Source organism: Henckelia pumila, chromosome 2 (genome assembly GCF_033568475.1).
Source record: "Henckelia pumila isolate YLH828 chromosome 2, ASM3356847v2, whole genome shotgun sequence".
NCBI lineage: Eukaryota > Viridiplantae > Streptophyta > Magnoliopsida > Lamiales > Gesneriaceae > Henckelia > Henckelia pumila.
The window spans coordinates 186,598,262-186,623,402 of NC_133121.1; the positions used below are offsets into that span (position 1 = coordinate 186,598,262).

At 29.9% G+C, this 25,141-nt stretch overlaps 1 protein-coding gene across 3 annotated transcripts; it reads right to left on the reverse strand.

The window, feature by feature from the left end:
- Positions 1-2,752: 2,752 nt before the first annotated feature.
- LOC140879721 (xyloglucan endotransglucosylase protein 2-like) lies at positions 2,753-5,603 on the reverse strand. 3 transcript variants are annotated; one of them, XM_073283577.1, is made up of 5 exons: positions 5,445-5,603; positions 4,861-5,060; positions 4,672-4,772; positions 3,833-4,026; positions 2,753-3,297 (listed from the first exon to the last, which is right to left on the reverse strand). In XM_073283577.1, exons 2-5 carry the CDS (start codon positions 5,048-5,050, stop codon positions 2,898-2,900), a joined length of 885 nt encoding a protein of 294 aa, XP_073139678.1. In that variant the 5' UTR covers positions 5,051-5,060; positions 5,445-5,603; the 3' UTR covers positions 2,753-2,897. The 3 variants fall into 3 exon arrangements, with proteins under 3 accessions (XP_073139678.1, XP_073139679.1, XP_073139677.1); XM_073283578.1 differs by having other exon boundaries at positions 4,861-5,063; positions 5,445-5,599; XM_073283576.1 differs by lacking the exon at positions 5,445-5,603 and having other exon boundaries at positions 4,861-5,314.
- Between the last annotated feature and the right edge of the window lie 19,538 nt (positions 5,604-25,141).

Consider the following 25,141-nt stretch of genomic DNA (forward strand, 5'->3'; position numbering starts at 1 on the left):
AACTAATGTAAGATAGTCTCACAGATCATTTGTAAGACAGATCTCTTATTTGGGTTACCAATAAAAATGATTATTTTTTAGAGTAAAAATTATTTTGGTACATGAACTATTGATAAAATGTCAAATTGGTACATGAACTATTGAAAATGATTTAATTGGTATATAATCAAACTCAAAATCCAATTTTTTCCTTTACTTAAATTGCTTTTAAATTAAATATTGTTATTAAATTGATTAATTAAACTACATACATATTTTTGTCTTTTAAATTATTATATTAATTACAATTATAAATATAAATTTATATTTACTAATTACTATACTATAAAAAGAATATTATATATCATTATACGAAAAAATATTCAACGTAAAATTTATAGATTATAAATGAAAGATACACATATATAATTTTAAATTTGATTAATATAAAGAATAATATTATAGCATAGATAAACAGAAAAATATATATTTTTTATTATATATTTTTAATATATATTATTTTTTTAATATATAATTTATAAATTGTTATATATATGTGTGTATGTGCATGTTTGTATTAATTAATATTTAAAATATTTCGTACAATGAGTAAAATCTCTTTTCTATAATATAAAATTTAAATAAATATAAATTTATATTTATAATTGTATTAATAAAAAAAATTTAAAAATAAATTGTGTATCTATTTTAATTTAACAAAAATATTAGACTTTAAAATAATGTAGGTGAAGGGTAAAATTGACTTTATAAGTTGATTATGTACTAATTAAATCATTTTCAATAGTTCATGTATCAAAATGAATTTTACTCTTATTTTTTATGCCAAAAATATAATTTTTTAAAAAATATGAGCAAGATTGACACATCTCATAAATAAAAATTCAATAAATCGTTTCACAAGACACCTACTCTATACTTTCATTTGTTGCAAAGTGATTTCCGGAACTAACGAAATTGGGGATTTCAACATATCTAGCTGATTTATTACTTGTTTTCGTTGCTAACTTCAAAGGAGTTCCTTTCAAATTCAGATATTGTATTTGATTTTAAAATTTTAAGTAATCTTATTTCATTTTATATCTATATTTTACAGTATAAAAAATTAAATATAAGTGATTTTTATTTTCATATCTATATTTTCTAGGATGAAAAATAATTGATTTTAAGTATATTCTTTTGTTTTTTAAAATACTTGACTTCAAACTAATTAATACAATTATCTCTTTTGACATGTTAGAGGAGTCACAAATAAAACTAACCTAAAAAAAACTATATTTATCAGTGAAAATATATATAGAAACTACATATATAATATATATACACACATATATATATATGAGCGTGAACTCGAGTCTTACTTATATCTAACAAAGAAATTTTCTAAAGCTACTTAAATAAATTAAGAAAACTACTCGCATTTGCAGCCAGCTTGAATCGAATCTGATACAGAATGAATGAGCAATTAATGGTTGAATTAACAAAATAATGAAAAAAAAAGCTTAAATTAAAGGGAGAGTAAGTGTTTACACACAAAATGTACAAACAAGAATTAAGGACGTGCCAAATACTAATCGTGCTAATATGAAGTTTCTAACTTTTTTTCAAATGATTTGAGTCTCGAATACACCTATAATCTCAGATTCACTGGCAATGCATCTACGACATTATAATGTAAAAACAAGAATACAACACAAGGAACTTGATCAAATTAACAACATAACCAAACTTAATTGTCGTTGATTCGATACAACCGAAATACAAACATTACAAAGACGAAAGATATAAACAAAAACGACAACATAAACTAACTTAAGCTTGAGAAATATATGAAGAAAACCTACCGTAAGAACATTGAGTACGGATATTAAATTTTCGCTTCTGGCTTGCGGAGCAATTTTTTGTGGTCTCCCATTTTCTTTCTTTTATGCTATTTCATAGCATCACGTTCCATAACTTCTTCCACTACCCACGTTTTTTAGCCCACGTTCTTCAGATCAGTTTCTTATCCATGGGCTTTCATCCAAGCCCGTTACTTCCTTTCTGGACTCATCTAATTTGGGCATAACAGATTTGGGCTCGACAGCTTTGGACTCAACAGTTGCCCCTGCAGACCAAGAATTCAATGGGAGAGACAGCAAGATAAATTCAATGGGAGAGACAGCAAGATAGAGAGAAAAATACACAGAGTTTAAACGATGATTATTACAGGAATTCAGAAGCTGAAGCTTTGAAGATCTGAAGAATTTATGGAGTATTCGTAGCCGTCATACTGTGTTGCCGAGTAGTGTTGGAAACACTGAAAAACATGCGAGTGAAGGTTGTTCTGAAAGTGATTCCTTGGTTTTTGTTTTTCGGCACATGTGTTTAAAACTTTCTATTGGTTTTTCTATTCTAGTTCTTACTAGTTTTTATAAAGTTATTTATTTTTTCAATTTGTTAAGAAAAGTAGGTTTCTCATATACGTTCACTAGTTGATTTTTGTAAACTGATTTATTTTCTAGTGATATTTTTGCCATGAGGCATCGAGCAAGTACTTAGTACTTGCACATAAATATCTTCGTGTTCTTTATTTTTATTTAAATTAAATTTCGGATATTTCTGTAGTTGAAACCGTCAAAACCCTTAGAATGATAATATTATATGTAAAACATATATACATATATAATTAGCATTTCCCATGAATAAACTCAAATTTTCGTATAATAGAAGTGATATTCGCCTGTTTATGAAAAGTAGAGAAAACTAGAGAGAATTAAGCTGACAAACGTAACATGATTTTTGCAAAATACAACAGACAAATAATGCATATAAAACAGATATCAAATCGATCGACTCCCCTCCATTTGAAAACAAACAGAAACCATGCACAAGTATATTGATGATATATATGGTGCATGTCATATGTCTCCGTCTCGCTTGCATTCCGGAGGAGCAGCGGGGTATCTGGTCCGATCGTTACAGTAGTTATAAATCGTGTACTTATTGCGGACCCAGCGGAGGCGGTTCCATTGGTAGGAATCGAGGTCTTGGAATTCCTTCTGATCCCACCAGCGCTTGCCCTGCGTGTCACAAAACTTGGCTTGCACAGAGGCCTCGCACCCATCGATGTGGAACCCCTTGTAGGAGGCCACGAACGGTGCTTTCGACCAGTCCGTTTTCTCCAGCCCTCCCCTTGTCGCCCAGTCGTCCGCGTTCCACAAGCTCGAGTATAGTTTCATGGGCTGGTTGAATGGAAACTTCACCCCCAATTCTTTGCTGTTTTTGAACACCCTGATTGGAACATCGTCCACTAGGAATCTGCGGTTTGGAAATTATTTACAATTAAACAACAGATCAAATCTTATATAAACATGTAACGTTGGGTGTGTATAAACATGTAAAGGACAAATTTGAAGTTTATAGTACTCTTCTCTAAAAGAACAAAATATATATATGTATATATATTTTAAATAATTCATCAATCCAAACAATAACTTAAATTCTGACTTCAGAAACTTATTTCGTCCGGCAACAAATGAAACAACTGTCTGTGCGTAGCTAGTTTTATAATTTAGTTTGGTAACGAATTTTAGTTGGTCCAATTGTCACACAATAATTTCTGATATTTGTACTATCGAATTCAAATTATTTGACAAAGTAGAATTAAATGTTAGCAACACTTGCTTTGTATCCACTAGCTAGCAGGCCGGTTGTGAATTAATTAATTTTACCACTAATAAGCTCAATCTTTAATTCATTTCATTTTGTATCATTAATGTTTTTCACCTATAAATTTCAAAATCAAATTTGTTTCAAATTAAAAAAAAAAAAAAGAGAGAGAGAGAAATCTTACACAATCTGGTAGAGATTCCATAAGATAGAGTAGGTGTGGTAATTTTGCGTGGGATCAAACCAAAGATAAATTCTTTGTTCTCTGTCTCCCTTACCCCCTGTGTACACATTGGTCTGCAAGATGTATGGTTGCCCACTTCTGTTCCCCAAGAACTCGAAGTCTATTTCATCATGCTCCGAATTTTGAGAAGATAGCTGCAAACACAATATATATATTAATTATGAGAATATTGATTATCCTCAAAGGAATACAGTGGTAAAAAGGCCTGGAAATGGTCTCTGGACAGGACAGGAAAATGGCATTTAAGTTGTGTTTGATGATGTTCGAACGAATTTCAAATTCATTGATTTCGATTATAATTTTATTGTTTATAATGAATAATAAATTAAATCTTACATCTCCACCATACTTATATGGGTAGGTCTCTTGTCATATGGTCTAACGGATTTTTATCCGTGAAACAGATAAATTCTGCTCATATTTACAATAAAAATAATATTTTTAACATAAAACTAATACTTTTTCATGGGCGACTCAAATAAGAAATCATAAGCTTTTGTGTACTTATAAGTGATACAAAGTAAAATCAAATTCAAACGACATCATAATGGATGCGCTAGAAATCCAAACTAATTAATTACATGAAATACTATGCAGTAGATTTGAAGTTTATGATGTTACCTCTATGACAACGAAAATGCATTTCCACATACATCTGAAATCAATGGATTTCAAATCCATCGATCTAAATAATTTCAAAATGTGGTGTAACAATTCCAGAAACATGGCATTGAGCATAAACAAATAAAAAAAACTGGAACAATGAGATTGGTACTTACGTAAAAGGCAGTGACTGTGCCAGCAGAATCCCCTGCAACCATCTTAACGTGCATACTGAAGTGTCCAAAAAGGTAAGAACCCTTTGATTGGAATCCCGTGCCTGCATCCAACAACAACAACAACAAAAATTCAAACAAAATGAAGAACCAATTAATGCTGGCGGATCGAGGCCGGGTTAGTCTACACACCGGTGTACTTGTCGAGATAGAGCTGAATCTCGGAACCACCGTTGAAGTACTTGATGTGATCAAAAGCCCAAGAGGGGACGTAGTTCCTGCCAAAGGGAACGTCCACGGGTTTCCGCGGCGCAGCCCCCGACGCCAGCGTTATCAACATCAATAAACCAAATGATATGCAACACATTTGACGGGAGGCCATCTTTCTTCGACTGCTAAGGAGAAACATGTGACCAGTTTGAACCAATGCTAAAAAGAGAATAAAACCTCGTAAAATGAAAACTATGTCTATATATGGACAGGGCACATACTACGTGCGATTTTCTGCTTTTCTCTTACTAAATGTAAAAGAGTGCAATATTTTATATGCCCATCACCAATTAATGCCTATGCAACAAAAGTTATGGCCCCAACCCCCACTTCTGCTACCCAAAATGTAAATATGAAATAGAATATTGTAAAACACATGACAAGAATAAATAGAGAAAATAAACTGCACAAGGTATCGATGTAACATTAATGTCGTTAAACCAAGTTCGTCCCCTCTTGCTGGTGCTTCTATAAAGATCAAGTATATCGACGAACTGAAGATGTACCTGAATTGGGACGACGTAATGTAGAGATAAAGGAAATCGTTGTATGTTGATGACTCGGGACGACATCTATATATAGCTAGCTAGCTAGGAACATGGCTATTGTTTATTTGCACAAATCACTTTCCAATTAACATAAGGTGTCACTGCCCAAGGAAAGATATAAAATATGTGGTCTTAGAACAAGTGTCTCTTATGTTGCATATCTGAATTTGGCACATGGCCTGCTTCACTATTTTCATTTATTAATTTTCTTTATATATATACAAGTTCAGCATTCATTCATTCACTCACGCAATTCGATGTAAATTGGTTGCTCTATTCTACACAACACACACACACACACTAGTCACATGCTTGTAACTAAATGTCTTAATTAATTTAACCATCGATCCATGTTCTCGAGTCATTTTCTTAATATTTTAGTTTGATTTTGATCCGACAAGACATTGAAATAAATCAAGTTTGTAATGTGGCGCACATTACAAATTATTCAACCTAGTTATAAGAACCAAATCCTTGTTATCATAAGATTAAAAAATTCAAACTTCAATTTAAGAGTTTCAATGAGAAGTTATGAATTACACATTTTTTCTGCAAGCTCGACTCCTCGACAAGTATATGAAGTCGCGTACAAATATATCTCTTGTGAGCGATCCGTAAAACAGGAACGAACTCAAGCTCGAGTTGGATTCGAGTTGCTCAATTTCATCTTTTAAGTTAAACTTAAGTATCGTATTTAAAGTTATGATAAATTTCCTTTTAAATCTATTCTCACCCTCTGAATTTTTTTAATTTTTTCTACTATAGTTGAACAATGATTTTATTATTTATATATAGACTTTTTTTCATATCACGTACTAAATTAAGCTCAATTAAACTCACAGCTTCATTGATATTCGAAAAATTCTCATTCAAAATGAACTCGAACTAAAAAAATATTAAAAAGCAATAGCGAAATAGTTTCATTAAGGTTGTATCATGGGCAACTTGTAGATAACTCCCTAAATCAAACATAACTTTTAATTTACTCTCTATATTTGTCTTTCCGAAAATGCCCTTGTCGTTATTTTAATCATTATTATTTCTTGAATTATCAAATGTGGAATCGGATTCAAAATCTGATTCACTTGATTCATCAAGATAATAAATATTTTCATCATCGGATGAAAATTCAATTGTTTATACGGGATAGAATCCAATAGTATATATTTCTTCAAGAAGTTTAATTTTATTTTTCTTTTCGTTTCGTTTTGGACATTCATTCGCATAATGTCCTTCTTCGTTGCACAACCAACATGTGCAATTCTTTCCTTTACCCTTTGGGCAAGGTGGTTTTTTTGTTATCAAACTTTTTATAAAATTTTCTTTTATAAGGTTTTCTGAAGAAATTCTTTTTAAATTTCTTTTCTTGTAGGGAATAAATTTCTTATTGAAAGATTTATAAGGTTTATTAAATTTATTCTGTTTCTGTCGTTTTAAATATTTGTGTGACATGTTTGTTTTGCAACCGTATTCTTTTACTGTGAATTTCATTTTGTCACAACAAAGTTTATTGTTTTGTTTGTAGGATTTAGAGATTCTTTTATTTAGTGTTACTTCATGACATTTTTTTGTTATTATGTCTTTGATGAATTTAATAGCTCCTCCTAAAGTTTTAGCATAAGGACTAGTTAAGAATTCATCTTTACTGTGTATAGGTATATTAGATATCTTATTAAAGATACTTAGTTTATAATGTTCCTTTTTATCAGCATCTATTAATTGATAATAGTTTGTTTCATAATCACAAATAAATTCTTCTAAGTAACATAAATTGCATAATTTAATATTATCTAATATAAAGATTGCTCTATTTTGTTCTATATTCTTAGCTACCAAATTAGCATCATTATTAGAAACTCCTAAAAATTCTTGGTACAAGGCATCAACAAATAGTTCGAAATATCGATGTCCTGTCATTCCTTGTGGTAGATTAGTAATTACTAGGTTTTCAGCCCAAGTTCTTACTGCTCCTACCAGTGTCATTTTTATCATCTCATGAGTTAAAACTTGAATATTCTCACTTTTGTCTAATAATGGTGTTAATTGAATTTGTACTGATAGTTCATTTGCCCAATGATCTATCTTTGATTTTCTTTCTTTGGCTGTTGAACATCCTAAATCTAAGATATTTTGTTTCACAAATCCTGATGTTTTTGATTCTCTAAGAATATCTCTAACATCTTTATAAGATCCAGAGTATTGGTCTCTGTTATATTTAAATTCTTCATCATCTCTTCCACCACTACCTTCTACATTCGTTCGTAGATTTAATCGTGGTCTAGAATCATCTTCAGATTCTGATTCTGAAATATCCATATCTCTGTATTGTTCTGAGTCCTGATGTGAATGATATAATTCTGAATGATATAATTCTTCTGTATTTACTCTTATTTGTTCAAAATCAGATGAGTCGGTTTCACTAAACATCTCCATACTTATGTTTGTCATAACTAAGGGGATTTCTATACCATGATTCAATTTTGAATGGTGGTTCTTCTTCCATTTTTCTTTTTCCTTTATCTATTGGAAGAACTTCCTTAAGATAGTTTAATATTTCATTACTATGTCTTTCTTGTTCAATTATTAATCTAGTCGTTGCTAAATCAATATATTCTTTGAAATTCTTCTCTAATTCTTGTATTGATAGATTGATCTTATTAATATTATTTTCTAAATCTCCTAGATCTTTTTCTAATTTTATTAAGGACGTCATTGCGATGAGGTTGACTCATTAACAATAGCTTGTTTAATTTTAAGAATATTTTGATTCATGGTTCCAATCTTATCAAGAATATCTTCATCATTTCTAGCAAATGATAATGATCTTCTTGGTACAGACTGTTTTGTTATTTGGAGGTCATCTGAACTCCATATTTTATAGGAATTTATTTCTTCAATAAATGATTTTCGAGGGTGTTCAATTCTTGTAATATTTTCAAACATTCTTTCAACAGAAATAGTTGGTTTTGTTGAAATTATTCCTGTTTGAGAATTATTACTTATTGCTAAACCGACAACATAGTTTATATTGATCGGATGGTTTCCTGTTAACATAAGATTATTTCTATAAAAATAATAATTTAATGTTAAAACGTCATTTATGTTTTTATCAAAAAGAGATATATTGTATTGTGGATAAATACAAAATTTCATCTTTTTGTAACATAAATTTCCTTCAATTTTTCCAAGGATAGAATCCTCGAAATTACGTATTCTTTTGTCACGAACTGTTATTTCAATTGGTGTATCTATTCTTTCTCGGTAGTGAGCTGATATTATTATTTCAATTCCCTCGATATGAACATATTTCAGTTCAGATCGTTCTTTTTCACTGGTTTTGTCATGATGGTATTAATATCTTGAATTGTTAATAACTTCAGAGTATTAGACCTTGATTCGTTATTTATTTTACAAGATCGTTCTTTTGTACGAATCGAATAATAAATTAAATTTTTCCTGGGATTAATAAAATTTGAAATCTTACTTAGTATTCCTGGTTGGTCTATTAGATTTGTTTTTGAATTAAAAAACCCTGTTTTCTGTATTTCAGCAAACTTGCTTTGATTGAATATAATATTCAAATTATACTCTTGGTTTTCTTCAGATTCTTCAGATTCATCGACCAGGTTGTTTTGATTTGGAATTGTTACTTCTGTCATTTTAACAGATGATAGAACTTCTTAATTTTCTTAAGGCTATTAAAAGCCTTTTTGTCGAATCTATCTGTTCTAATAAATTCTGAAAATCTTCGAAACTATCAATTGAAGATTGACAATTTTTAAGATGTTTCAAATTGTTTTCACAATTTTCTATATCAAAATTTATATTTTGAGAATATAAATTAAAGATATTCATTTTTGTATTTTCATACATTTTCCATTTAGTAAAAATTGTTACTTTTGTTTTTGTTGATCGGATTTCGATAACAAAGTTTGTTCTTATTCATAACATATTGTTATGTCTTCAATTTCATCGTTTTCAGAAATTTGAATTATCATTTTCCAGTTGCTTGAAAAATGTTCTTTTTTATTATTTTTGAAATAAAAGGTTTGGAGATCTTTTATTTTATTCCATAATTGATCTATTTGACGTAAATCTTTTAGTAAGATTATTTTATCAAATAAATTTTTAATCTCAATATCTAAAGTTAATCCAGGCATTAATAATTTGCTTTATTTAAGCTTTGATACCAGGTTGCGAAATTCTTCAAATTCTTATGAATTTTCTTATTCATGGATTTACAGATCTGATTCATGGATTTTCAGATCTGATTCATTTATAACAGATAAATGTTTTCATATTAGTTTGGTTCCATTCATGAATTATTAATACAAATTTTAGTTGATAAATTGATTCAAATATGGTTAAATCAGAAGTATTTAAACGATATTCACGAAATGTATCATATTCATGATCATCTTCTATTTCGAACTAGTTTTTTATTATTAATCTTCCATTTCTTATAAAGGATGATGACATGATTAATGTATTTTGACTATTTCTTTGAATTAAAGGCTGCAGGAGGTTTAGGAAGGTTACCTTGTTTGAATGAATATTGGTTTTGAGCAGAGGCCAAATCCTTTCTTTACCTTAACGATCACTTGATCAACTGGTACTTGCTCTATGGATCTCCAGGTTTACTCTTAACCATGAATATTCAATGATTGGTTTCCAACCTTATCCTTCTTACGCCCTGCTTGTTTAGTTATTAGTCATAAGACTTATTTTGTTTCTGATTTTATGTTTCTTAGTTTCTGATAGTTTTCATATGTCTTGTATGAACCAGATTGTAAGAAACTTTAAGAAGAGAGAGATACTCAAACTTCACTTACTTTTTTACAGCACAAAACATCTCCTTTTATAGGCGCGGAGAAACGCATACATAATTAAAAATAAAAGAAAAGAGAGGGACCACCCGACACTACATAATGGAAACAGCTCATTTTACATCTGAGTGGATGCCTTTAACATGTGGTGTGGTCCACGATTTCATTTGTTTTTACATTGTGTCACTCTCTGAATCACTGGTGCATTCGGACCATTTCTTTATTGGTTTGTCTTCTTTGACAGCTGGTTTGTCCTCTTTGACATCTGCTTCTTCTGTCTGAATGGGTTGGCAATGTCCACATTTGTGAGTGGATATCATTGTTCTTAGTTTTTGACATAACATTTGTTGGGTTTCTCGAGTCATGTCAACTCTTGCCTCATAGATTGGAGCTTCGAATTGAGCTAACATGGCTTGTTCTTTCTTTTGGATTGTCTCCTTGTGTCCAGTGGTTAATAAAATTTTACTGGTTGCAAAATTTATTTTAACCTTTGAGTTTCCATCAATCTTTTCTATCTTTGAGATCATATCAATAAATGTCTTTATTCTTATCTCAGGAAGTGTTGAGATATCCATTACTGGTTTCTCTTCATTTGATCCTTCGAATAAGAACTTGTCTTTTTGTTTTCGACATTGAATATATACCATTGGTTGATAGAATTTGTTATCATCCCAATCTGGAAGGGTTGAGTGAATACTCAATGTTAATACTAGATCGTCCTTAAAGACTGCTTTCTTGAACTGGATGATACTATTTCTCAACTGATATGGAAATAGTTCTATTTCTTGATTGTTGGGACTGACTTCCAATCCACTTAATAATCCATTTGAAAAGAATCTTGCGACTTCATGCGCTGGAGCACCTTGCAGTGTTCTTGCTCTTGATATGCTCTGTGTGTCACAAGTTTGTAGCCAAGATTCTGCAGATGGTTTGGCTATTCTCAAATAGTTTAGTGTTTCAAAGAATTCAGTCTTGAGTTTTTCTGAAAAATTTGTTTTCTCAAAAATTGGTTTTTGTGGTCGCAGATTGACCATCTTTCTTTCTTTCTTTTCAAGGGCACTTTTAAACGTCCTTTCTTCTTTTTTATTTTTCTCGGTGCTGGCTGTGTCCACCGGTTCTTTTTTCTTTTCTTTTTCTTTGTCAGTGTTGGCTGTGACCACTGACTGTTTCTCTTTTATCTCCATTATTTTGTCAAATGGAGTTGCCATTTTGATTGGTGTTCTTGGTGAGGATGATGATGATGAAGTTATCATCTTTTCTTCTGTCCTTTGAATTTTTCTACTCAAATTCCTTTCTTTTAGTTGAAGAATTTGAATTTCTTCCTGCAATTCAATCAATTGTTCTTTTAATTGACTTAGTTGCTCCATCTTGATTATACTCTGCACAAGAAAACATATTTATATATATAATGATTAGTAAAATAACTCTTTTCGTGAGTAATTCGGATAGTTTTATTATGCGTATCATTGCATTTATAAATTCTTTTGAAAGAATTGAATCAATCTTAAATTGATTATTTTACTCAAAGAGTAATTTATGTTTCTGAATATAAATCTCATTTCATCAATTTATATTTCCCATGCTTTCTGAGGCATGTTCGGATGACTGAAAGTCATAAAATAATTCATGTTTCTTAATATAAATCTCATTTCATCAATTTATATTCCCCATGCTTTCTGAGGCATGTTCGGATGACTCACAGTCATTTTCTGGATCACTTAGGATCTCCTTTATTATTCCGTTACTACGGATAGTATAGTTTGAATGAAGTTCTCTGGTTAATGCGTCGGGTAATGAATCATCCGTTCCTTTGACATGTTGGATCTCGAACTGATAATGGTTCAATTCCAATTGCCATCTAATTAGCCTTGCCGCATTTCTCCCTGCATTTCTTGATATTTTCCTTGTTTTGAAATATGTTAAATTCATATTATCTGTTCTTACTAAAAACGGTTTAGAAATAAGATAAATTTCATAAGTTCTAATTGTGAATATTAAAGCTAATAATTCTTTTTCATTCGAATGATAATTTAATTGTGCACCTTGAAAAGTTTCTGATGTATAGTTGCATAATTCTTCATTATTTCTAGTAGCTATTTTAGTAAGTTCTTCTAAATTTCTTTCTCCAGTATAAGCTTTTAAACATGCTCCCCAGTATTCATCTGAAGCGTCTGTTTCAATTATTATTATATTTTTATTTGAAAGAAAATATAATTCAGGAAGATTACTAATTATTTTCTTTTTAATAGTGTCTATGTAATTAGTATCTTCTTTCGACCATTTCCACTTATATTCCTGTTTAAGTTTTACCTGAAGAGGTTTTCTGATTTCTGCAAGTTTCTTAATGTAATTTCCAGAATAAGTTAATAATCCTAAAAATCTTCTTAATTGATCTTATCCTTGATTTCACTAGGAAAATCATGAATTTTCTTAAGTATATGCGGTTGTAAACAATGTTTTCCATCTTCTATTTGTAATCCTAAATAATTTATTTTTGTTTTGAATAATTGTGCTTTCTTTTCAGAAAGTATAATTCCATCTTTATGACAAATATCTAAAACTGTCATGAGATCTTTATAATGTTGATCTAGTGTTTTTGAATAAATTAATATGTCATCTATATAAACGCAACAAAAATCTATATATGATTTAAAAGATTCATCCATATATCTTTGAAAGATATCTGATGCTTGTTTAAGTACGAAAGGTAATATAGTCCATTGATACTGTCCTTTTGGACAACTGAATGCTGTAAGTAATTGTGTTTGTGGTTCTAGTTGAATTTGCCAGAATCCTGATTTACAATCTAAACTGAAAAAATATTTCATTTCTCCTATATAAGATAGTAAATCATTCTTATTTGGGATATAATATCCATCCATAATTGTTGCTTTATTCATCTTTCGATAATCAATTACCATTATTTTCTTATCAGTATCTTTCTTACTGACATAAAAGGCTGGTGAAGAGTGTGGACTTTTACTTGGGATGATTATCTTAAGTTTTAATAATTCTTGAACTTTTTTTTCAAATATTTTTGCATCATCCATGTTACATCTTCTTGGTGCTTCACGGATTGTGATATTAGGGTCTTTGAGTTTTATTGAAGAAATGAATTGTTTTCTTTTCTTAATTTTGTCCTGAGGATTTTCAGAACATATATCATGAAATTTCCTCATGATTTTTTTTTCAGGATTAATCGTTAAAATATTTTCTATTTTTAGTTCTATTGGATTTGTATTTCGTTTATGAAAATTCTTTGTAAATCCTTCATTTCCTACGCGAAATGCTGTTCGTATTTTGAGAATGTAAATCATTGATGATCCTTTGTTTAAAGTTATGTGATCTTCAAATTGTGTAAATGGAAGATATTCTCTTAAAAAGTTATTTCCTATTATAATGTTCATTCCTGTTTCTATTTGATATATAATGGGTATTACAAATTTTGTTTCTTCTATTTCTATTTTTAATTTTTTTGCTACTGTATTAAGCATGATTATTGATCTATCTCCTATTCGAACTTTTAATCCTTTATCATATTTCTTCCAATAATGATTTGGAAGTATATGCTTGCTTCCTAAACACATACTTGCTCCTGTATCAACATAAGCATGTATATGATATGGTTTATGTTCTTTGATTTTAATTTGAATTTTTATATATATACTATTTGGATTAGTTTTGTTTTTATTATCCATTCTCTCATTTTTTTATTTTTTTTAAGAGATAAAGGTAAAATTGGTATTTAAAAACAAAAGTTTCTCTCTCCAGGGAGTTGAAAGTAAGTTTTATTTATGTAGGGATTTATAAATAAGTTATAAAGTGTTTTAGGGAGTGATTGACAATTAACCCTTGTATCATACACTATCAATCATTTTTAGATCCTACACGAAATTCGTATTAGGCCCTATATATCTGTAACCATAACTTAATTCTATATATATTTAATTAGTTAGCTAGTAATATTTATATATATAAAAAAATTAATATAATTACCGAGTAATAAAAGCATAAGATAATTATTAATGGGTACCGTAACTACAAGTGAATAAAGAAGGCATGTGCGGTAGCCGCATGCAAATTCATTGATTGGATCGAAAGGTCATTTATACATGCATGATTCATCGTCAATCGTAATTATAAATATATTTTTATTTACTGTGTGAATATTGGACTTAATTCATGGTGCGTATTGAATAAATCATCAAATTAATATAATAGACTACAAATCATGTTAATCAAGTTAATCGCATATGCTCATCCGATGTTCATCCAAGAAGTTGTTGACAGTGCATGGGAATCAAACTTTTGACCATTTAATTAGCTAGAGCTTACATATTTCATCAACTCTAACGTTTTTTTTCAAACCACCTAATTAATCATTTTACTAATTAGCGTGCTTGATTAATAGGTTAAGATCACATGGACATAAAATTCAAGAGGTCTTACTTATACTCAGTGTTCTAACAACGCGATTATGCGTTCAGCGTTATGAGAGAGCAAAAAAAAATTCTGCTAGGGTAAAAGCCATCGAAAAATGGTCAATCTTTTTGTTGACCACGAAAAAACGTGAAAAGACATCATTTTTTAAAATAATATTTAAGTTCATATTTTTATATATTATTTTAAGAACTTTTAAATTTTATTTTAAAAATAAATATTTAATAATATAATTTTTTTTAAAAACAAAAACTTAAAGACATCAAAATTAAACTTTTCTTATACAATTCCTTTCATTGCGACAAAGGATTCGTTTCAGAGTAATAAATACAAGGGAGAGAAAAAAATTTAAAATAGTGTTGTTTTGGGAGATTTTTTTAAGAAATTAAGGAGAAATGAAATGGGTGGATAGTTATAAATACAAGGGCGAGGAAAATTTTAAAATAGTGCTGTTTTGGGAGATTTTTTAAGAGAAATGAAATGGGTGGAAAATTATCCACCTTATCATAAAAAAAGTTTTCCTCCCAAAAGTGGGAATAAATGAAATGAAACACACATATAAATATTTTTTTTTCGAATAAACATATTTTCCTTTTTTTTTCTTTCTCCAACTCCCAAACAAAAAAGTAAAATATTTCTCTTTTTTTTTTCTCCCCCTCTTTTCACCTCGAACTTCCAAAATAATTAGCCAGAGACATGAAATTTGACCCAAAACAAAAGTTTTTAATCCAAATAATTTGAGATTTTGAAACTCACATTTTTTAAAACTTTTTGAAAATTTAAGTATTTAATTTTAAAATCTTTGAGTTTACATTTACTTATCAACTAAGGTACCGTTTGGTGACTTAAATTATTAATTTATGTATATCTTATCTTATTCAATGTCGTGTTTTTCTTAACATATTATTTATTCATCTATTAATTATTTATTTTATATAAATCAAACATTGAATTTAAATTACTATATTACCTTTTATAAATAATATTATTTATTTTTTATTTATTATTAAAAAGATAAAATGATCATTTATCATTTTTATATAAAATTTAATCAATCAAATCAAATAAAATATAATCTATAAATCAATCAAATACTATATTAACTATTATTTATTTATTTTTTATTGAATTTATATTATTGATCTATGTATTATTTATCTCATCATTCAAGTCAAACGATATCTTAATTATATTAATAAAATTATATTAAAAAAAAGTATTTTCATTCAACGCTTAAACTTTTTCTAAATCTATTTAAACTTTTGAAACTTGATTGGCACTCGATCATGTTCGAGACTACTCAGAGCATGGCCAATGGGCGATCAAGTTGGAGCGATGAAGCCCAACTTGATCGCCCAATTAATTCTCACCCCTTTCAAGGGGTGAGAATACAGCACGCGGAAGTTTCCGCATGCGGTGAAGCCCACCAATTTTGTTTTTTTAAATTTTTTTTTTTTTTTTTTAAAACATGGACGTTTGAAATGATTTGATCTGTTGAAATCAACGGTTAGATCATCTCAACCATTATTTTAATTTTAAAAAATGATTTTAAGTAAAAATAAATTAAATAAATTGTAAAAAAAATCAAAAAAATTCAGAATAATTAATGAAAAAATAAAAAAACCAACGGTTATATTTTTCAAAATCCATGAAATTTTCAATAAATACACTATTTTTTAATTTTTCTTTATTTACTTGTTTCAAGTTTAATTCATGTATATTTTTTCATGTGCTTATTTTGGAATATTTTGTAATGCTTTTAAAATTATCTTTTTTTGTTTTAAAAATATTATTTTAAATTTGTTATATTCATGTTCATTTTTTTTTGTAATTTTTAAATTTAATTATATTTATTTTTAATTTGTTATTTTTGTGTATTTTTATTATGTTATTATTTAATGAATTAAAAAAATATTATTTCAACATCACCACTACAACATCACCACACTACTGTAAAAACATACAATGAAGTTATAAACGCTAACATCATCGTACAATCAAATTATTAACTTTACTACACCAACTTTCTCAAATCTTTGTACACTCTCGTACTTGAACATTAACAAAATGATTACCCTGCTCATTCGAATATTGTATCCACGAAATAGCTGTATTTATATCAATAATGAGTAAGCATTACATGTGGGCTACAACGAACTTTCGGCAATTGCATCAGAATCGGCAGACGGAGCAGACATACGCATACGACGAAATTCTGGAGTATTTATATTTTGGTTTTTGGTTTTACGTGGCACCGTTTGATTTGATTTTTGATTTTACGTGGCACCGTTTGATTTGATTGATAGGATAAATAATACATAGATAAGTAATATAATTTAAATTAAAAATAAATAAGAAAAAATAGTTAATATATTATTTGATTTGATAGATAGATTATAATTTATTTGATATAATTGATGTAAAATTATTAATTAATAAATAGATAAATAATATGACGAAAATAAGGCAAAATTGATTTAGATAAGTTATACATAAATTAATAATACATCAAACCAAACAATGCTGGTACAGTTTCACAGGCAACATGTGAAGGACGATTGGGGCAAATTATAATTATATATATCAAGCAACCAAAAAAAAAAAAGTTATGCATATTGTGGGTCATGCGTATTTTTGTTTTTAATGAATCCAATATCTATCCACATTCAATTATTACTCCAAATAATTGCCTTTAATAACTGCGGCGGCGTTAATATTCATGCATCAACATCATTAATTCGATCCTTTTTTTTTTCTGTTTTAAAAAAAAATGGAAACCATTTTTTTTTTAAAAAATTATGTTTTTTTTTTTGGAAAAGATTTAATTAATTAATCTTCATTTAAATTTTAATTTGAAATATAACCCTTTGTTTTTAATTAATTAATTTTTACTGTTTTAATTACTCGTGTAAAAAAATTTTCCTTTAACCTATCATATTCTAAATTTTCATAAATCAATGTCTTTGAATGGAATTTACACATATTTGAGATAGAGATGCATACATTAAATAAAAATAATTATCACCTTAAGCTGAATTATCAACTTTTTAATGTGAAAGCAAATACTCAATCTCGTTAGTCGAGTTTCGCTCCTCGAACCCTGTAAAACAGGGGAATAACTAAACTACATATTATACTCCATTATAACTAATCTTGATAGTATATATATATATAATGTAAGTTTTAATAGTTGGTATCGTATTAGCCAAATATAAAAAATTTCAAATTAACATAATTTTTTTCCTTAAAAAAAATCTTTGATGCATTCCAATAAGTCATTAAGCAATAAAATAATCCAACTAATAGAAAAAAAGAGATCATATCCAAGGTTAAACTGTTGAGAATTCGATAGTGCTTTTAATATTTTGCAAAATAAATAGAAAAATTACATTAATCATCGAACACCCTTCATTATAATTTGTAAATGGATCAAAAACTATACATCACAATAATACTAATGCATAAAAAGAAAAAAGAAAAAAAATATCACGCAACGCCAAGTTCTATGTCTATGAACTTGCAAAATATTATGTTTATCCGGTTTTCCTTTATTTTGCTAAGTTTTCATTGTAAGTCCAATTCGTAAAAAATAAAAGTAAAAGTAAAATAAAATACACGAGCAATTTTAACGTAGTTCGATCAAAATACCTACATCTACAGGATCACGTCCAACCATCAAGCAAATCCACTAAATCTCCAGAATGTTACAATCATACAAGGTTTTAAATCATATAAAAGACTCTTTCTTTTTTCATGACGCCTTTACTATGAACACATTCAGTAGACTATACTTGGCGAGCACCACTTGTCCTTGGATCCACCTTCTCAAAATCCCTTCGATGCACGGACCGTTCTCTCCCGAGAAATCACCTTGCTTTCCCGAGGAATATATCACTAATCAGTAGAAGTGTATGTGCATCACTGACCAACATTGAAAATCTCTCAAAACAGATAGATAAGGTGGCAATATCAGAACCTTGTCCTAGCAGATGTCGCGACACGGTATGAACAGTAGGTGTTTTTCTCCACCAAAGTCGTACCCAACGAACCAGACAATCCTACAATGTAATATATACTTTATGCTCGAAATATCATTCTCTTCCGATAACTCACCTTCTTCTTCCGAAGAATGTCTGATAAATACGGTGCATAAAAGCAACATGAAACAACCAACAAATTAAGCAATCTAAAATATTTTATTTGAAATCTCATCGACCTCTCCTTAGCCCTAATGTCCACACTCGAAAATATTAATAATGCATTAGAACTTCAATATATAGACAAGTCCAAAATATCCATGATAAGACAAATCTTTTCAAATCTTGCCCCATATCTCTCAAGATAGAATAAATCTATTAAAATTCCTATATTTCAATATATTCAAAATATTCATCATATCTTTAACAAATATTCAATCAAATATCATTTTCAACCATTTACACATCTTTAAACCCTTCAATATATTATCTTTAAGACGTATAAGCATGTAAGCTTGAATTGGTTTTTTTTGGCCTATCTATAACTTTTTGTGGCACATATATGTGTAATTTTTTTTATTAACTTGCCCCTAAAATTTTTTGTTCTAATTGAATGTCAGTCGAATAAGCTTACTGTTGCATGTTACGGAAGGAAGGTTGGAAAATATTTTATTATCTGCGAGAGAAAATAAACATTGTTTTGCATATGGTGTGACTTTTTCTTATGGAAACATGTCTGGCTCTAAAAATTTTATTTTTCTCTATTCTCACTTGATATTCTTCAATTTGTGTATTGAAATATTATTACAAAAATATCACACATTGAGTGGGAGATGTATGTGATGAATGATCAATACACGAAGATAACATATTAAGGGGGATATTTGTAAGTTGAAAGTTTATCTCACATTGAGGGTGAGATTTTGGAGATGTATGGTGTCATTTTGTTTCTTTTGACATAAAGAGGGAGTAAGTATTTTTGGCTGTGTATATGGTTGATCTCAAAACAATACAAAGGGAGAGATTGTTAGACGTAAATTTTAATTAGCGTGTTTTGATTATTTGGGTTCGTGGATATTATCTAGATTAGTTAGGTGTTTTGATTTGTTTGGATTAGTAATGATTAGTTGTTGATGATAAATATTGTTATCTTGATATTATCACATGATATATGATTAATTAGAACATAATATTATGTTTATACTAATCTTTATAAGAATATATTATCTGCATTTTTATGTAGGGCTAGTTGCATTCACACCCCCTGTGAAAAGTCTAAAAGGCATAAAATCCCTTAAGAAATATTAATAGGCTAATGCATCCCTCAGTTTTTTAAAATGTAGCACATTTCACCCCTATGTTATACAAACTCGGGCACATTTATACCCTCTCATAGGGGTTTTTATGCTAATTTTTTTAAAACATAGGGTCTAACATGCTATTAATTTTACACAGGAGATTTTATGCCTTTTAGACTTTTCACAGAGGGTGTGAATGCAATTAGCCCTTATTATGTATAATTGCTGAGAAAGTGTCCAGGTACATGGAGCAAATTATCAAGAATATCAAGAGAATATAAATTTGATATTGATAATCATGAAGATAAAATCCGATGAATCTATCTCTTGAAATAGACTGATGAGATATCTGCATAATGTTTAACTATATTATGAGTGTAATACATCATTGAGGATGCAGGGGTTTTTTGAGAGAAAAAAAACACGTTGTATTCTACTAAGTATCCCGACATCCTGTAAGAAAATCAGAGATAAGTACCACGAAAATAAATTCTGAGTTTAGGGTACAAACTTGATCGTGGTACAGACTTACAAGTGCATGTGTGATTCATTCATTGATAGAGGAAGGTGAAGTTCTCGGGAGAGAACATTATGTGGCTTTGAAGGGGTTTCAAGTAAAGCATATCAAAGATAAGTGGAGCTTGCCAAATGAGTTTTCTAATGGTGCTCACTTTTTGTGACGCGTATATGACGAACACTTTCAACATATTCACTTGGCGAGAACCACTCGTCCTTAATTCCGCTTTCTTCGAACTTTCTTCGATGCAACAGATTGTTCTCTCCCAAAGAATGTATCACAACCTTCACTAGTAATTCTGTACCACGATCAAACTTGTACTCTCAACTCAGAATGTATTTTCATGATACTTTTCTCATCCTGTCTCACTGGATGTCGGGACACTTAGTAGAACACGACATTTTTTCTCTCTCTAGAATTTGTCCCACTCCTCAATGATGTATTACGCTCATAATATAGTTGAACATTCTGCAGATATCTCATCAATATGTTTCAAGAGATAGATTCATCTGATTTTATCTTCATGCTTATCGATATCAAATTTATATCAACTTGATACTGTTGATAAATTGCTCCATGTAACTGGACACTTTCTCAGCAATTATATATACGAATGCAGATAATAGATTGTTATAAAGATTAGTATAAACTTAATATTATATTCTAATCATATATCACATGATAATATCAAGATAACAATATTTACCATCAACAACTAATCAATACTAATCCAAACAAACTAAAACACCTGACTAATCTAGATAATATCCACACACCAAAATAATCGGAATGTGAAAACACTATTTAATGTTTATTTTTGTGATATATTTGGTTTAAGAAAATTAATAATATTTGATTGCAATATATTTGGAAAAGTTTAAAAAGATCTGTAATTGTGTTTGAGATCTTGAAGATAATTTATTGAAGGTTTTAAAGATGTGAAAATAGTTGAAGATGATATTTGATTGAATATATTTGTTAAAGATATGATGAATATTCTGAAAATATGGAAATATAAGAAAGACATTTTTGACATTCATTTGAAATAACTTAAAATTTCTAGAGCATGCAAAAGCAAGTAGCATGCGAACAGATTCTAGTCTAGCAACAGACACATAAGTTTCATCATAATCTATGTCTTGCTCTTGACTATATCCTTTTGCTACAAGTCTAGCTTTATTTCTAGTGATAGTTTCATGCCCATCAAGTTAATTCCTAAAAACCCATTTAGTACCAATAATCGATCTATCATGTGGCCTAGGAACCAGAAACCATACATCATTACGTTTAAACTAATTTAATTCATCTTGCATGACAATTATCCAAGAATCATCTAATAATGCATCATCAATACACTTAGATTCAACATGAGAAACAAAACCAAGATGATTGCAAATATTATTAAGAGATGAACAAGCAGTTAATCCCTTTGAAGGACTTCCAATGATAAGATCCATAGGATGATCTTTGTGAAGTGTCCATTCCTTCGGAAATGGTGTTTCCTCAACAGAAACATTTATATCATTTAGGCTTGAGGAAGCCATTTCTTTTTCAAGTAATTCTACATTATCGTTATTTTTACGAAAAACTATAGATATAGATTCATAAAATACAACATGCATAGATTCTTCAACAAGTAAAGTACGTTTATTAAATACTCTATAAGCCTAACTTGAGGTATAATATCAGAGGATGCCCTCGTCGGACTTGGCATCAAACTTACCGAGATTATCCTTACCATTATTATGGATATAGTATTTTGATCCAAAAGCTCGAAAGTATGAAATATTAGGTTTTCTCTCTCTCCATAATTCATATGGAGTTTTCTTGAAAATGAGCCTTATTGATACACGATTACTGATGTAACAGGAAGTGTTTATTGCTTCAGGCCAAAAATATTTTGGTAAAGAATGCTCACATATCATGGTCTTCGCAATCTCCACAAGTGTCCTATTTTTCCTCTCAACGACCCCATTTTTTGAGGAGTCCTAGGACAAGAAAAATTTTGACCGATGTCATTCTCTTTACAAAAGTTTGTAAAATTTTCATTTTGAAATCCAGTTCCTTGGTCACTACGGATCTATTTTATTGAAAGATTTTTCTCATTTTCAACACGCTTGACAAAAGTTTTAAAATAATCAAAGACATCATTTTTGTGGGATAAAAACAACGTCCACGTGAAACGTGAGAAATCATCCACAATGATAAATGCATAAAGCTTTCTTCCTAGGCTAGCGTTCCTCGATGGACCACATAAATTTAGGTGGAGAAGTTCAAGGGGCATAGAATTTGATACAAAATTTTTTTTTTAAATGATTTTTTGTGTGTTTTTCAAGCTGACACGCATCACAAACATAATCTAATTTTAAATTGAGTTTTGGTATAACAACAACTAGGTCATGTTTAAAAATCTTTTCTATGGTACTAGGACCAACATGACCTAATCGTTTATGCCAAAGAATATTGTCATCAACATTCAAGGATACAAGGCTTTTAATATTTGTCAAAGATAAATTATTTAACCTTGTAAACATTATACTTTTATAACCTTTGAAATTTATGGATTTGTCAATCATGAGTGATATAGTGCAGAGTTGGGGAGTGAACTTGACTTCATAACCTCTATCGTACAATTGACTTATGCTTAGTAGATTATGCTTAAGTCCTTTCACTAGGAGTACATCATCAATCAATCAAGATTTAGATATACCTATTGAGCCGATTCCTTCAATTACTCCTTTGTTGTTGTCTTCAAAGGTGACAGTTTCTTTCTCCTTTGGTTTGAGTGATTGGAGTAGCTCCTTGTTCCCCGTCATATGTCTAGAACATCAACTGTATAGATACCATATACTAGGGAGAACATTTTTTCTATTTTCCTGCAAAAATTGTTTTTGATACCCTTTAGTTCTTTTGGGTCTACAATTGTTAGAAAAGAGAGATATAAAATATATTTCTAAGAGTTCAGTCTCTCATAGCGACATCATCGACACTTTCCAAAAGTGCTCCCAGTATTAGGTACGGCTAAGGCCTCTTTAAAAACCTATTTCCTTAGACAGAGCAGCGTTCATCAGGAATACCAGTCGCAAGTCAAGGAAATTTAAACCGGTCTATGATGAACTCCCTTAGATCATATTTTCATAATGACGACTGATGAATTGTTAAGTACTCTTACGCCTCCATTTCATATAGCTCTTTTTATCATATTGATATTTTAAAGATCTACATTTATGTCTAGCATGTCCTATTTTACAACAGTAATAGCATGTAGGGGGTGATCTCATTTTAGCTTTAGCAATAAGACTAGTAAAGTCTATAGATTTTTTCATACCCTATTCCACCTTTATCAAAGCTACATTTTTGCATGCTTATAAGATTACTCAATTTACTACTACTGACAATGAATTTAATGATTTTTCTAAGTGAGCTATGTCATCCTTTAATCTTAGGTTTTCATGCTCCTTAGATTCTAATTCATTTTTGAGGTTTCTATTTTCCTTTTTAAGTGATTTAGTCATGTCAAACATAAGCTTATAAGCATGTATTAATTCATCATAGGAAGGTACCTCATCATCGTCGTCAGAGACGATGTCATCATTCTTAGCCATGAGGCAGATGTTGGCTTCCTCCTCGTCATCATCACTGTAGCTCCATGTTGCTATTAGGGCTTTCTTCTTGCCTTTGTCAACCTTCTTCTTGAGGGGGCACTCATTTGTATAGTGGCCTTGCTGTTGACAGTTGTAGCATGTTACTTGTTTGTCCGACTTCTTTTATCTCTTGAATTTGTTTCCTCGCATGAATGTTTTGAACTTCCTTGCGAAGAGTGCTGTCACGCCCCGAGATCGGAACGCATCATCGGCGTTGTTAACAATTTTAAATCGTAAAACAATAAGCCATGTAGTGTATAAATAGCCTTCAACCAGTCTTTTACAAATCCCGAAATATCTTTACAATATCGAAACATGACAATAGCGGAAACGAAACATAAAAGATAATAACAATAATAAGACTGCTAGCATTTCCATAATTTTAGACTTGATCACCAACCCCAGAATGCGTGTTGCTCATCGTCATCCAACTGCTCTTTGGTATCTGGGAAGGGAAGTAAGGGGGATGAGTGTTTTGAGAAACACTCAGCAAGAGGGGGCCAACCGTACATGAAAATGTCGAATATACATATATATAGGAGTTCAAAGGGAGCATGTTCCAACACATGTCGCACCATAAATCAAGACAAGGCAAAGCTTGAAACTGAGCATCAACACATATCATGAATGAAACATAAACTTAGACATAGCACTGTTATTCATCTCGTTAATCATGGCTACTGATCAGTCCCTAATTTTTACTCCTCTAAGGGGGCGAGGACTTAAATGGTTATTATAACCCACCGCATCAGGGCCATATCATATCTTTTCATGTTTTCAGAATTCCTTATCCATTTCTTAAGTCGAATTCTAACAGTGCATAACAAGGAGTTTCATGGAATAAACATGTACGAAATTCAAAGAAATATGAACCAAGCGATGTACGATTGAATTTTCACAAACAAGATCATGAAAGTTTTTAAAAACATATATAAATATAAGCCCTCTTACCG

Bases quoted from the DNA above. Each gene is read 5' to 3' on its own strand.
- LOC140879721 (XM_073283576.1), bottom strand. From the start codon at position 5,077: ATGTTTCTCCTTAGCAGTCGAAGAAAGATGGCCTCCCGTCAAATGTGT. The intron at 4,027-4,671 runs GTAAGTACCAAT...TTGTGTTTGCAG, and splicing joins GCACAGTCACTGCCTTTTAC to CTATCTTCTCAAAATTCGGA. The intron at 3,298-3,832 runs GTAAGATTTCTC...TCCAAACCGCAG, and splicing joins TGGAATCTCTACCAGATTGT to ATTCCTAGTGGACGATGTTC.